Source organism: Ovis canadensis, chromosome 2 (genome assembly GCF_042477335.2).
Source record: "Ovis canadensis isolate MfBH-ARS-UI-01 breed Bighorn chromosome 2, ARS-UI_OviCan_v2, whole genome shotgun sequence".
NCBI classification, from domain to species: Eukaryota; Metazoa; Chordata; class Mammalia; order Artiodactyla; family Bovidae; genus Ovis; species Ovis canadensis.
Genome location: NC_091246.1, coordinates 37,337,653 through 37,353,415, shown reverse-complemented (window position 1 = coordinate 37,353,415; position 15,763 = coordinate 37,337,653). Strand labels below are relative to the sequence as shown.

The following is a 15,763-nucleotide window of genomic DNA, read 5'->3' as shown; positions in this document are numbered from 1 at the left end:
AGAAGGAAGTTTTTCTTAAGCTCATTCTTAAAGAACAAGACATAGTTAATCAAGTAAATAAGGGTGGGAATGTGACAGGCATTGGCACCTGAGCAAACACTTACACAAATATGACCAATATGAAAACTTTCCAAGAACGTTAACAATTATGGTTGTGCCTCAGAAAAATTATTAAATTGAACACAGTTGTGGATTTAATTTACTATCTAAGTGAGAGACAGTTAAAATGTTTTAATTCTAGCCAGAGGTTATGTGGGAAAGAGGTAGAACCTCTCCCCCAAGGGTAGGAACAGGAGCCTTCTTTCTGTTGGAGGTTTCAGGTGTATCAGAGCAGTGTCTACTACTCTTGGGAAATGGGAATGATGACAAGATTACAAATATATCCTGACCTTGATAAGTCTTGAAATCTATGGAGTTTTTATTAAGAGAAGCCTCTTCATGGAAGATGTGTAATTGTCTTAATCTTTCCATGAGAATACTCAAGAAGATGTATGTGTGTGAGACCCAGAAACAAGCCTTATTCTACCAGCTGCTAATATTAAAAAAGCAAAATTTATTTTATCAACTGTATTTCATTGTCCCTGATACTTCTGCCAGCATGTTAGCCCCAGACTTGATCCAGAAAAGAAAAGATGGTCTGATTTGGAGTGTACACCTCGTAAGATTCATAGACAGGAACGACTTCGTTTTGTCTGGTCCTGTCAGTAGATTATAATGTCCCGTCTTTTCTGTGTTACTCATCTGTGATGGACAGAGAACATTTAGGGAGTTAAAAGCAGTTCAGTTGTGTATGGTTTGTGTCTCCTGATAATCCTAGTCTGATTCCTCTGGTCTTGTCTGGTTTTCCTTCCACATCTCCAAAATATCACTTTAAAATTTTTTTTAGGGTAGTTCTTTATATTAATTAAAAAATGATCCTTACTGGAGTAGAGAAATCCTAACCAAAGAGGTTCTTTTGTGGAGATTCTATCAAGATTCTGTCATCAGTTCAGCAGTATTTAATAAGTGCCTTATATGTGCTGGGCAGTACTGTAGGTTTTGAGACTACTTCAGTAAATAAAACTTAAATACTTGCAAGTTACTTATATTCCATTGGGCAAGACAGACAATAAATACAATTAAAATGAAAATTACATAATATGTTAGAAGGTAATAAGTGTTATGGAGAAACATAGATAGTAATGTGAGATTACGGTGGTTAGGGTGTGGGAGTAATTTTTAAAAGGGTGGTCAGGGTAAGCCTCACTTAGAAAGTGACATTTGAGCAAAGACTTGAAGGAGGTGAAGGAGTAAGCCATGTGACTATCTGAGGGAAGAGCATTCCAGATAGAGGGAGCAGCCAGGGCAGATTTTTTGAGGTAGTTTTGACCACGTCATGGTTGAGGAATAGAGAATCGCTGTGACCTAATGCAGTAAGCCAGAAGTTGAGGGCAAGAGAGGAAATGGGCATTTGGGGAGGCCTTTTAGGTTGCTATGGGTACTTTGGCCTTTGTGCCAAGTATTTATGTGTGCTAAGTCACTTTAATCCTGTCCTGCTCTTTGCGACCCTATGGACTGTAGCCTGTCAGGCTCCTCTGTCCATGACGATTCTCCAGGCAAGAAAATGAGTAGGTTGCCATGCCCTCCTCCAGGGGATCTTCCCAACCAAAGTAAAATCAAGTAGCCTCAAGTGAGAGTTCTTCCTTAGAGATATAGGGTCAGGAAAAGGTAAGCAGTCAGAGAAGGAACTCTGTAACTTCTAGTCTTAGGATAGCATAAATTAATGTTGTATCCTAGACATAAGATTATACAAAAACAAATAATAAGTTCTTTGCTGATATTTTCTACTTTATTTTTGATTGTAGGGACTTTCAGTTACCTTGATGATGTCCCATTTAAGATAGGAGACAAATTCAAAACACCATCTAAAGTTGGTCTTCCTATTGGCTTCTCCTTGCCTGATTGTTTGCAGGTTGTCAGAGAAGTACAGGTAAGTAGTAATTTTTAGTTAAAGTTTAGTACATTTACAATTTTAAGGAGTAAGAACTTAATGTATAGTGCAATAGAAAAAAAAATCTATCTCTTGTTTATGTTTCTGATAGCTCCTGTTATTGCTTGGCTCACATTGTCTCTCACACACACAGGCATGCACATATGCACACCCTCCCCCCCCCCACCCCCGCCCAGCGCCTTGTATATGTTTCTATATCTTTTACAGATCTTGTATAATCTGTTAGGTTGTATGTTCCTGGGGTTCTGTACCTTGTGCAAAACAAATTCCTATTGCTCATCTGATTTGCTTCTTCTCCTCTTTCCTTCTATAAATGTGCTCATTACCTTCTTGGTCACTCAAGTTACATAATATTTTCTCTCTACTGTGTCTTCCCTTTGCCATTCAGTTTATTCCTTACCTTAGTTTTTCACCTGGGCTATTTCCGTAGTCTCTTCAATGGGCTCCTCTGCTTACAGAGAAGCTTACAGAATTTTTCTTCTATTTTTCATAGTGCTTCTAGAATAATATCCCTGAATATAAAAACTTACAATGATTCACCAACCCTTACTGAATCAAGTCTAGATATAAGATAATGGTTGAGTACCTTAGCTTATCATCTCCTCCATATTCCCTCCAAACCAGAATACTAGTGGTTTGTTGAATGTACTACATGTATTATTTGTCTGTATCATGCTTGTCTCATGAGTGGTTATATCCACTTGAAATAGTCTCCTCTTTCTCACCATACTGAAAATGGTCTGCCTGTTAAAAATCTATTTATTCTTCTCGACTGTGCTTAAATGCCATTCCCTCAATAGCTTCTTTTTCAGTCCTTGCATCTTTAAAGCTCAGTTATATATAAGTGTATAAAATTACATCTTGAAAGCAGCAAATGCCCCCATGCTATGTGACTTCCTACACTTACTGAATGCCTGCTTTTGAGGGACACTCTGCTGTGGCTGAGGATAGAGACAAATGCCTTACACTGTCCTTGAGGAGCTTATAGTTTAGAGAAGAAGTTACATGGAAAAACAGAAGGGTACACTACTCACTCAAATACTTATTTCTGTGACTTTAGATTTTTAAAATACAACCTCTTGGTAAAGACAGGGAATTTACTAAAGCATTGCCATGTTACTCTAAAGTGTATTCTTTGGGAGAAAAAAATATTTGGGAATTCCCTGGTAATCCAGTGGTTAGGATTATTCTGTGCTTTCACTGCTGAGCACCTATGTTTGATACCTGGTTGGGAAACTAACATCCTACAAGTGGCATGGCACAGCCAAAAAATAATAAAAACTTTATTTTTCCTTCTGGTCTTTGTAGGGAATAATCATAGTGGGAGAACTTATTATATTTTTAAGTAATAGCTTTATTGATAAATAATTCACATACCCACAAAATTTTCCCTTTTAAGGTATGCAAATAAGTGGAGTCTTTTTATTATTATATTTGGAGTTGTATAACCATTACCACCATCTAATTCCAGAACATTTTCTATCACCCCAAAAAGAAATCCAGTGTACATTAGTAGTCACTCCCTATTTTCCCCTCCCGTCAAACTCTGGCAACCACTAAAACTACTTTCTGTTTTCATGAACTTGTCTATTCTGGAACATCATATAAATGGAATAATAGAATATTTAGTCTTTTATATATGACTATATAAATACATATGTGATAAGTTTATTTTATGTAACATGATGTTTTCAAGTTTTACCCATTGATTTTTATAGCTGAATAATTCCATTGTGTTGATATACCACAGTTTGTTTATCCATTTATCAGGTGATAGATTTTTTTTTTTTTTTTGGTCGTACTGAGTGGCATGTGGGATCGTAGTTCCCTGACCAGGCATTGAACCTGTGCACCCTGCAGTGGAAGCTAGGAGTCTTAACCATTGGACCTCCAGGGAAGTCCATCATTGATAGACATTTTTGATGGTTTCCAGTTTTTTGGCTTTTAGACAATACTGCTGTGACTATTTGTATACAGGTTTTTGTGCAGACGGATGCTTTCAGTTTTCTTGGGTATGTACATAGGAGTGAAATTGCTGGATTATATATTAACTGCTTTACCTTTTGAGGAATTGCCAGACTGGAGTGGCCGTACCAGTTTATAATCTTGCCTACACTGCATGAAGTTTCCAGTTTCTGCATATCCTTGCCAACTTTTGTTATCTGTCTTTTTGGTTATATACATCCTTATGGGTGTGCGGTGGTTTCATGGTTTGTTTTTTTTTTCCTTTTTGGCCTCACGGTGTGGCATGTGGGCCTAGTTTCCTGACCAGGGATCAAACCTGCATCCCCTGCAGTGACAGCAGTGCGTCTTAACCACCGGACTGCTAGGGGAGTCCCTCTTTATGGTGGTTCTGATGTACATTTCCCTAGTTTCAGGTAATGTTGAATATCTTACATGTTTTTGTATACTGAATTGATCCTCCTTTTGTATGGAGAATTTATTGAGCCAGGAGAGATGGCAATTTCCCATATGAAGTTTTACCTTGTTCTGTTTGCCTGGTGGCTTTTTTATTGGCAACAACAAATATTGAGTAAATAGTACCCTGTGTGCAGGACATTATTAGCAATAAAATAACACCTGCATTTTATTTCAGTAGTTCTCATATTATTCACTGCCTCATTGAATCATTCAGAAAATTTGTTTAGAATCCCACAGTTGTTGCTGTTGTTGGCTTTGTGGGGAATTTTCTTTTTGAGCTGTGTGAAGCCCTAATGAGTGCCTGGTTCTTTGCCTGCCATACTCCCCGTGCCCACTAATGACAAAAGAGGAGATCAAGGCTCCAAGCTCCATTCCTGTGTGGGCTAGCTGCAGTGTTTTCTGGAACTGCAGCTAGATCCCTTAAACTTTGGCTGCTTCGGGTCTCCGGGAGGCGGTTAGGCTGTGGTGTTGGTGCTGCTCCCTCTCCATCCAGAAAGGAATCAGACCTAGAGCCCTAAACAGGTAGCTTGAAGCTTCGTGTAACTTTTTCATATTTGCCCTTGGGTTTCAGATCAAAAGTCCTCAAAGCGAATCAGTAAATCATACGGAGACCTTCTACCCAGGCCCAGAAAGTTTTCATTGAAAATGAAACAGTAGTGGCGGCCACAGTACTGGAGGGTGGCCCTTAGTGTCACAGCTCAGAGCAGACTCTGGTTCACCGATTCATGGGCTGGAATTGCCGAGTAATAGCTGTGTAATCTTAAAAGATTGTTATAAGGATTATGTAAAATAGTGCATTTATAATGCTTACTCTGATTCCTAGTACTCCATAAATATTAGATGCTGTTACTTATTATTGCGCACTCAAAAATCACATTTTTTCAGTGTAGTAATTCTCCTAATTTTTTCTGTTTTTTTTTTTTTTTTAAATTGTGTGCCAAGTGTTCTACATTACTTTGGTAACTTAAAAAAAAACTCAAGGGTTTATTACAGAGGAAAGAAATTTCCAGTTGCTTTCGGGAGTAAAACTTCAGAGATCTGTGTTTACAGGTAGTGGGAAGTTGGTCACACCTGTTTTTGGTGGGCAAAACCAGTTGCAAAATTGAATTTCCTCCCTAGTTAGAAGCAGCAACCTTTGGCCAGTGTTTTCTCACTGTTCCGTTAAGAGGGAGAAAGGAAGCCCTGTGATACCCCTGGTGTTTTTCTGAGGCCCAGTAACTGACTCAGGAGTGTGTAAATGAACTTCTGGATGTATGCATTTCCAGGCTTCTGTTGTGCTGTTTGCAGCTGAAAGGTTTAGGGATGAACCCTCCTTTCTTCTACAGTGTTTTTTCTACTCTGAGGCTCTTGTCATGGTAGGCCTCTTTCCTCTCTCTTTCCCCTCTTTACTCTTACTGTGTCTCCAGACACACTGTTTAGCTTTGTTGCCTTAGGGTGAACACCAGAGGTTTTTACTCCTGTTCTAGGTGAATTTTGTTTAATATAATAGGTAATTTTTTCCAAGTATACAAATGAAATTTTTATAAATTGATCTATACTTTATACTTGAAGCTGCAAGTGGAAACAGTGACTGTTTTATCTTCTTGGGCTCCAAAATCACTGCGGACAGTGACTGCAGCCATGAAATTAAAAGACGCTCCTTAGAAGAAAAGCTATGACCCACCTAGACTGCATATGAAAAAGCAGAGACATCACTTTGCTGACAAAGGTCTATATATAGTCAAAGCTATGGTTTTTCTAAGTCAGTTTTGGATGTGAGAGTTGGACCATAAAGAAAGCTGAGTGCTTAAGAATTGACGCTTTTGAATTGTAGCACTGAAACTCTTGAGAGTACCCTGGACAGCAGGGAGATCAAACCAGTCAATCCTAAAGGAAATCCACGCTGAATATTCATTGGAAGAACTGATGGCTGAAGCTGAAGCGCCAATACTTTGGCCACCTGCGGCAAAGAGCCGACTCTTTGGAAAAGACCCTCGTGCTGGGAGAGAAAGATTGAAGACAGGAGAAGAGGGTGACAGAGGAGGAGATGGTTTGATGGTGTCACCGATTCAACAAACATGAATTTGACCAAATTCTGAAGATAGTGAAGGACAGGGAAACCTGGTGTACTGTAATCCATGGGTTTGCAAAGAGTCAGACAGTGCTTAAAGCTATTAAGGAACCTTGAAGGGAATTTTTGTGCAGTTTATACTGTAAAATCTTTTTGTCGAAAACTGAGGTAACATTGATTCATAACTTTGTGGAAGTTTCATGTATACAGCATTATGTTTTGACTTGGGTATACCCTGCAGTACCCTTACCACCAGAATTTAGTTTCCTTCTCTTACTACACTGTTGACCTTCTTTACTCAATTTTTGTCCCTTGGCTCATAACTAATCTGTTTTCTCTCTGTGTCCTTGTTTTGTTTTGTATGCTTGTGTGTGTATACATGTGGAATCACGCAGTATTTATCTTTCACCTTCTGACTTATTTCCCTTAGTATAATGCCATCAAGGTCTGTCCATGTTGTTGCAGGTGACAAAATTTCATCTTGTTTTAATGTCATATTGTGTTTGTGTATGTATGTGTGTGTGTGTGTGTATTGCACATACATAAACACATACCCCTCCCCCACATCTTCTTTATCCACATTGATGGGCATCTAGATTGTATCTGTATCTTGGTATTGTGAATAGTGATGAACACAGGGGTGCCTATATCTTTTTGAATTGGTCTTTGTGTCTTCTTTGGATAAATACCCAGAAGTGGAATTGCTGAATTATATAGTAATTATTTTGAGAAGTTTCCATACTGTTTTCCACAGTGGCTGTGCCAGTTTACGCTCCCACCAACAATACGTATGAAGGTTCCCTTTCCTCCACATTCTCTCCAACACTTGTTATTTCTTGCCGCCTTGATAATAGACATTTTAATGGGCGAGCGGTGATACCTTATTGTGGTTTTGATTTGCATTTCCCTAATAGTGATGTTGAACATCTTTTCATGTGCCTCTGATCATCTGTATGGCTTCTTTGGAAGATTCTGCTCAGATCCTCTGGCCATATTTTTATGAGGTGGTTTGTTTTTGTTGAGTTTGCACTGTAAAAATCTTAATTTGAATATGTCTAGATTTCTTAATAAGCACTTTTCCTACAGTTAGAGTACAATCTGTTCTTTGTAATTTGGTAGTGGTTTAGAGCATAGACTATATTGTCAGCCTGGGTTCAGATCCAGGCTCTACCATTTAGCAGCGTCATGAACTTGAGCATAGCCGTTGTAATGTTGAGGAAATCTAGAGAGCTAATACATAAAAAGTGTTTAGAATCATGCATGGCACCTTGTAAGTGCTTCTTAAATACTAGAGCCTGTTGTTATATTGAATACAGAGGACATTGTGTTAGATAATAGAGATCTTAACAGTGTCTAAAGCCCAGTTGCTGCCCACAGGAGGCTTGTGGTAGTGTTGCAGAAATGTTTTAGAGAAAGATTTCATGTGGTCACATGTGCTCAGCATCAAATGGTAGAGACAGATGCTATGTAAGAGTTCAGAGGAAGGAATGGGCCATCGGGAAAGCCTCATAGAGGAGGTGGTTGAGTTCTGCCTGAGCCACCAGTGAAGAATTCTAGGAAGGGAAATGGCCTGAGGGGAGAGAAGCACAGGAAGCCGCAAGGTACATATGACCTCGGTATATGATTAGAGATGGTGGGAGTTCTTTCTCATTAATTTCTCTACGTAACCAGGGAGCAAAGTCTGATTAAATCTTACAAGCTTAGGAAGTCTTAGTTTTCCTGAGGTGGGATCCTCCCATACATCTTAAATGCTGCCTTGTCCAGTTCCTTTGTCCCAGGGTGAGAAATAAGTGAATTCGGTGGGGGAGCGATGGCCTCCTGGGTTCACACCTTTCTCTGATATATCTTTGCAGTATGACTTCTCCTTGGAAAAGAAAACCATTGAGTGGGCTGAAGATCTTAAGAAGATCCAAGAAGCCCAGTGGGAAGCAGAGCGCAAGGCTGAGGAAGCAGAAGCTAAAGTGAATTCTAAGAGTGGCCCAGAGGGCGACAGCAAGATGAGCTTTTCCAAGACTCACAGTGCAGCCACCATGCCGCCTCCTATGAACCCCATCCTCGCCAGCTTACAGCACAACAGCATCCTCACCCCGACTCGCGTCAGCAGCAGTGCCCCGAAACAGAAAGTTCTCAGCCCGCCCCACACAAAGGCAGACTTCAATCCTGCTGACTTTGAGTGTGAAGAAGACCCGTTTGATAATCTGGAGTTAAAAACTATTGATGAGAAGGAAGAGCTGAGAAACATTCTGGTGGGAACCAGTGGACCCATTATGGCCCAGTTATTGGACAGTAACTTGCCTCGAGGTGGCTCTGGGTCTGTGCTACAGGAGGAGGAGGTCCTGGCCTCCCTGGAGCGGGCCACCCTAGATTTCAAGCCTCTTCACAAACCCAATGGCTTTGTAACCTTACCACAGCTGGGCAACTGTGAAAAGATGTCGCTGTCTTCCAAAGTGTCCCTCCCCCCCATTCCTGCAGTGAGCAATATCAAGTCCTTGTCCTTCCCCAAACTTGACTCTGATGACAGCAGTCAGAAGACACCCAAGATGGCAAGCACTTTCCATAGCACATCCTGCCTCCGCAGTGGCACGTTCTGGAATTTCCTAAAGCCTTCCACCCAAAGCAGTGCCAGTGAGCTCAATGGGCATCCTACCCTTGGGCTTTCAGCTTTGAACTTGGACAGTGGCACAGAGGTGCCAACCCTGACCCCTCCCCAGACGCCTTCCCTGTCTGTCTTGTCTGTGTGCACAGAAGAATCAGCACCTCCAAATACACGTCCCACGGTAAGCCTTTTAAATCGCCCTGCATTAAAACTCCACAGATTTCTAGATCCTACCTAGCAGTTGCCACCCTCACATTCTTCTTTTCAAGATTTAGGGAAGGATGGGGCATGACCAAATTGACCTTGATTACATTAAGTACATATAGTTCTGGTTATTCTTTTGAGGACATGGATTATTAGCTTTGCAGCTAACCTGGTAATGATTTTTTCCTCCCTGTATCTTTTTAATCTTTTCCTTCAAAAAGATAATGTGTAGCATGTGAATGATGTTTTCCTGCCTAATCAGTTCGTTGTTTTCCATGCTGCCGTGTCTTGTGTTTGCACTTTTTCAAGGTTTGCCCTCTTTGTGCCTTTTTACTTTTTCCTATTAATTTTTTTTTTTTTACACTTACTTTTGGTACTCCTTATTTCATCTTCTACTTCCCTCTCCTCCCTCCTCCCATCTCATTCTGCCCTGACGTTGGCTTCTGTGTGTTTGACTGATTTGGGGTTATGTTTCTTTAAACTAGGTGGTACTTTAGTAACTGGGGAAGTTTGAGCCAGAGGTTGAAATTTGCCATTTTTAAACCTGTGGATTTTAATACTGCAATTACTGTTTTTCCTCTTTTTTGGCTTACTACTAAGAATTATGCAGTTTTCTTCAAAGGGAGGGAGAGGGGAAGATTGGAACAGATTTAGTGTTGAAGGGTGGATTGATAGAAAAATTGTACTTGGGTCATCTTGAGTTTGGCCACCTGATGTGAAGAACTGACTCATTGGAAAAGACCCTGATACTGGGAAAAATTGAAGGCAGGAGGAGAAGGGAACAACAGAGGATATGGTTGGATGATATCACCGACTCAAAGGACATGAGTTTGAGCAAGCTCTGGGAGTTGCCGATGGACAGGGAGGCCTGTCGTGCTACGGTCCATGGGGTCGCAAAGAGTTGGACATGACTCAGTGACTGAGCTGAACTGTATCATCTTGAAGGAAATCTGATTTGGTCACACAGAGAAGTTGCATATACAGGGAGGTTACTTTATGTGGTTGTTTTAGCAGCACAGAACAATACGTTATTGTATTATAGAATAGAAATCATAGAAGTCCAAGAACCTTTTTTTATACCAGTTCAGATTTTTAAATAACAGGATATCAGGGCGGTATTTAGAGTCAGAAAGGAGCCTGATTGTATTGGTTGTATATCTCTGAGACCATAATCAGCCTGCTCTTAGCTGGTAGAAAAGATGAGCTTTGGCCTGCCTTAGAAAGAGTGCAGGTTCCCAGCCGTAACGTTCTTGATAAATGATTGTTTCTGTGTGAGTGCTTCCATTGTCAGAGAGCTTACTGCTGCCTGTAAATGTCCATGGACCTTGGCCCAGAGAACCTCAATAGAGTGCATAAACATCTCTTGTTTTTGTTTAATCGCTCAGTCATGTCTACCTCTTTGCGATCCCAAGGACTGGAGCTCACCAGGCTCCTCAAGTCCATGGGATTTTCCAGGCAAGAATCCTGGAATGGATTGCTGTTTCCTTCTCCAGGGGATCTTCCCGACCCAGGGATGTCTTCTGCATTGGCAGGTGGATTCTTTACTGTTGAAGTCCCCAGTGAAGCCTGTAACATCTGTTAGCCTGGGCCTTATCCTGACTCCCCCTGGTTTGTGCTTGGGCTCTGGTCAGCAGGATACTCCTCTCTGCTCCCTAATTCATTGTATGCTTTAGAGAAATTAAATACACTCCAGAAGGTTAGGGATCCTCAGCCACCACCATCCCCCACCCTCACCCCCATCTAACTTAATAGTGTTAAAGTGAACCATTGAGAGACCAAAGCCAGTGAACTAATTGCAGAGGGTATTTCTCAAACCAGAACACTCATCATTCTTTGACACATCTGATGGTGCAGTTTCTTTTGGGCCCATCCATTTTAGGGTATGAGGGTCCCTGCTTCATCCTGGCCTGGGGATTTGCTGCCCTGTGGGGGCAGGTTTAAACAGAGTTCGAGTTGTGGTGATCTTTAAGGAAGTCAAGGCCCTTACTCCTAGGGAGCACAAGCCTAGTTCCATCCTGGCTTTCTGTCTTGGTGAGTCTTTGAAGCTGCTAGTTGGAACCTTTCCTGGTGAGAGAAGCGCTTCTCCTCAAGACAGTGACTGGAGGTAGGGGGTGATGGTCGTCAGCTGGGCCATATACATCCTTCACATGGGAACTCCCAGGGAACTTCCGGAATTTAGTTCTTGTCATCTATTTCAGGCCCAGTGTTTGGGTCTCGGTTTTCAGATTTTCATGTGTCATTGTTTGTATAAACTAATCTTAGCAGTTGAGAACTCCAGGGGTCATCTTGAGAGGAACAGTCTTGAGATGCACCCTTATTCTGTGTGCAGCACAGAGCTGCCTGCTTTAGCCCTTATCAGTGTGTCTTCCCACTGTGGCTCAGCCCCGCCAGAGGCCTTGCTCTGCTCACAGCTTAGGCTCATCTGCCATCCGGTTCTCTTTCTCCAGGTGTGGCTGTATATTCTCCACTCTGTCAGAGTTACTTCAGTGAAACATTTGCCTTTTTCCTTGTACTTGAGTTCTCAATTTACTTATTGTGGCCAGGAAGGATATGAGAAGTGCCAGTTCACTCTTAAATTGTATTTCAAATGATTTCTGGTAATATATATTCTCTAAGCTTTTTGATGCTTAAATCTGTTGATCATTTCTCATGTTGCCATTGTTTTAATACTTACAGAGTCACTCTCCATCTCTAGATTAAGAAAAGGAGAGGCTTCCCTTGCGGTCCAGTGGTTAGGGATCGGCACTTCCACTGCCGTGGCCCTGGGTTCCATTCATGGACAGGACTAAGATCCGACAAGTCACATGGCACAGCCAGAAAAAGAAGTAGGAAAAAAATAGGAAGCTTTGAAAAAGAAAGACACAAAGAACTGAATGAAAAATTTAAAAAAATAAAAAATGAATTTGTTTTTATCAAAGTAATACAAGAATTTTTAATGAAACCAAGTAGCATTTAAAAGGCTTATATTGAAAAAGAGTAGTTTCCTGCCTCACCTCTCTCTGATTCCAGTTTTGCTTCCCATAGTCAGGTACTTTTAACTCTTCAAACTGTGTATACTGGGATTTATCTCTTTCTAAATTGGATGCTTACATTGCATTTTCTAAATTTATTAATTTTAGACAGGTTTATACTTCCTGTTACAGTAAGTTGAGGATTTAGCCCTTATAGTAGCCTTTCCTCCACCTTCTTGTATTTTTCATCATATTTATATCACAAGTTTTGGTTCAATTAATGTTAGTTAATTTTATGATTGGGATGGAATACTGTGGTGGTGATGAGGATTTTCTTGGTAGCTTTTATTTCTTATAGTTTAACTGCCCCATTAAAAATTGTGTAATTTCTTTATGCCTGTTGCTAGTTTTGTCCAAATGCTCCAAGAGTGTCAAAGACCTAGTGATAATTTTCTCATTCAAATACATTTAATTTTGTTGGTTAACCTATTGTTTTTGAATCCTTGAATATCCAAAAATGTCTAAATTTTATCCTCATGTATGAATACTGGTTTGGCTCAATTTAGATTTCTTAGTTGAAGATCATTTTCTTTAAAAAAATTTTAAGACATTACTCCCTTAAAAACAAACAAACTTTCAGGGACTTCCCTGGTGGTCCACTGGTTAAGAATTTGCCTGCCAACAGGGGGACGTGAGTTCAGTCCCTGGTCGGGAAGATTCCACATGCCTTGGAGCAACTAAGCCCGTGTGCCAAAGCTGTGCTCTGGAGCCCGGGAGCCGCAGCTACTGAAGCCTGCGCGCCTAGAGCCGTGCTCCGCAACACAGGCGGCCACCACAGTGGAAGCCTGTGTACCCAGCTCGAGAGCAGCCCCAGCCTGATGCAGCTGGAGAAAGTGCGCACACAGCAGTGAAAACCCCATGCAGCCAGATAAATAAATAAAAACTAAAAACAGCTCTCAAACTGAAGTACAAGCACCTCTGATTTCTAGCAATACTGTGCCATTCGGAGTTCTTCCCCTGCTCCCACAAGCTTTTGGGATCCTTTTTTTTTTCCATTTCTGGAGATTTGACATTTACCAGTGTAAATTTCACTTATTGTGCTTGACCCTCCTGGATCCTTTCAAGCAAAGGCTCAGCTCAGTCTTCAAAATCTGGTTGCTGTGGTTTGTTTTTGGTATTATACTTTTCTGTTTTCTCTGTTCTTCCTGTAAGCTGGATGTTGGACCTCCTTGATGTTTTTCTGATTTGCTATCTTTTTTCTTTCTCTTTGACTTTATGTTTTACTATCTGAAACGTATCCTTGACTATCATACCATTTAAAAAAAAATCTCATAATATTTTAAATAAAAGTTTTGCTTTATTTTAAATTTCCAGGTGCTTTGTCTTTTCCCTCTTCTGGTTTGGTCTTATGTTTGTGGCTTTGGCTTTCTATTCACTTCTGAGAGTGAGTCACTAAAAGAAAAACAGTCAAAATGTGGGGAATATGTATGTTGGGGTGTGCCTGCTGATCTTTAAGATTGACTAGTTAGTTGGCTTTGACGTGAAAGTGAAAGTTACTCAGTTGTGTCCGATTCTTTGTGACTCCATGGACTGTAGCCCTCCAGGCTCCTATGTCCATGGGATTCTCCAGGCAAGAATACTGGAGTGGGTTGCCATTCCCTTCTCCAGGGGATCTTCCCGATCCAGGGATTGAACGTGGGTCTCCTGCATTGCAGGCAGATTTTACCATCTGAGCCACCAGAGAAGGCTTTGAAGAAAGTCAAAGTGAGGTTGCTTAGTCGTGTCTGACTCTTTGTGACCCCATGGACTGTAGCCTACCAGCCTCCTCCATCCATGGGATTTTCCAGGCAAGAGTACTAGAATGGGCTGCCATTTCCTTCTCCAGGGGATCTTCGTGACCCAGGGATCAAACCCGAGTCTTCCTCATTGCAGGCAGACGCTTTAGCGTCTGAGCCACCAGGGCTTTGAAGGGAGCTCTGTAAAACATCATCATATGAAGATCTTGGGGGCTATTAAAGTTTATCTAAGAATTCTGCTTGAAGGCTAAAGAAAGTGAGGATACTGAGATAGGCTTACTCAATCCCGTTTTGGTTCTTGTACCTCCCTCTGCCATATGCTGTGCCTGGTATCTGTCCTTTTATTATTGATTCCCATTTTCTAGATTAAACCTTCTATCTCCACAGGTGGGTTGGGGAGGTCTTCCTGAGGGTTTTCTGCTGATCATTGCCTTCGTACTTTGCCTTACCCCAACAGTACCTGGTGCTTCCAAATGCTGAAACCTTCTCAGGGGTCTCCCGCTAGACGTGACTCTCCCATCTCCCACTTGTAACTTCACTGCTTCTGCCAGTTATTCTGCCTCTGTTAGCATTCCACCTTCTAAAATTTCATTGAAATACATCGTCTTCTGTTATGCCCTCTTTTTCTAACGTTAATACAGTTTTATCATCATTTCAGTGGATTTTGGAAGGTAGAATCAGTGTATCAGGCCGCAGGGTTTCTAGCTGGCTCAGTGGTAAAGAATCCGCCTGCCAGTGCAGGAGACGCAGGAGATGCAGGTTCAATCCCTGGATTGAGAAGATCCCTTAGAGAAGGAAATGGCAACCCATTCTGGAAAATTCCGAGGACAGAGAAGCCTGGCAGGCTACAGTCCTTGGGTCGCAGTCAATTATGACTGAGCCACTGAGCACACAGACACGCGTATCAGAGCCAGGCTTCGAGCATTCAGAACTGCACGCGACATTGTACCTGATGTCTGGGAGCTCCTTGTGTGAGAAGTACTGTGCCAGCAATGTGAAGAAGATGCCGTTTGGCTATTGGTATTTCCAGGCCCAGGCAGAACCTGCCCCTAAAGACAGTCTTGGGGCCCGTAAAGTGGCCGGACTGGTGTGCTCAGTTCCTGTGCCGTCGTGACTCTTGCACCCTGATGACTGAGCCCCAGGACTGTACTGCCTGGAGTGTGCTCTGGTGAGAGGGTTCAGCAGATACTGCAGGCTTCGAAGCTTCTTGGCTTCCCCCAGCTGACCTGGAGGAGAGTATCTGGTTATAGCTATAGAATTTTGAACATGCTTCTAGGATAAGCAGGCTCTTTCCCTCCTCTCTTCCTCTCCCCCAAACCCCCAAAAAAGGAGAGGGTTAAATAAAATTTTCTTGGATGATTTTTCCTGGTTCTTGGGAGATGAGCCAGGTTGTCAGCTTTTCCCATTGTGGTTCTGTCCTTCAGCCTGGGAGTGAGCTGCCTTTTTGCCTTGGGGCTGATTATTATCAGAAGTGGTGGTAGGGTTTAAGTCTGGGAATCTGTCCAGTCAGGCTGGGGGCCAGTGGTAGGAGCAGGCCACCGGTGGCCAGTGCAGTAGAGGCTGGGCCCTAGGGACCATGTTCCAGTCCTTGAGGGTACAGCCTGGAGGGGCGGTAGTCTTCAGCCTTGCTTTTGTAGCAGAGCGTGGGAGCCCTGAGCTGGCCATCTACCAGCCCAGTGATAGATGTGACGACGGACACTGGGAGGTGATGGACATGGTTACTGGGACAGTCAATTCTGGAGTGAGGGGATTTGA

At 41.9% G+C, this 15,763-nt stretch overlaps 1 protein-coding gene and 1 long non-coding RNA gene across 5 annotated transcripts in view; one reads left to right on the top strand and one right to left on the bottom strand.

Annotated features, from left to right (window-relative positions):
- UBAP1 (ubiquitin associated protein 1) overlaps positions 1-15,763 on the top strand; it is a 67,118-nt gene that overhangs the window by 48,218 nt on the left and 3,137 nt on the right. For 2 of the 4 annotated variants that reach the window (XM_069575870.1, XM_069575871.1), the window contains exons 3-4: positions 1,845-1,969; positions 8,315-9,238. In XM_069575870.1, coding sequence (XP_069431971.1) covers positions 1,845-1,969; positions 8,315-9,238 — 1,049 coding nt within the window. The remainder of the gene's footprint in view (positions 1-1,844; positions 1,970-8,314; positions 9,239-15,763) is intronic. The other 2 variants (XM_069575872.1, XM_069575873.1) reach the window with 1 other exon arrangement.
- LOC138433354 (uncharacterized) lies at positions 11,042-15,234 on the bottom strand. Its single transcript, XR_011254279.1, has 2 exons — positions 14,958-15,234; positions 11,042-12,105 (listed from the first exon to the last, which is right to left on the bottom strand). It is a non-coding gene; the product is annotated as an uncharacterized lncRNA (long non-coding RNA).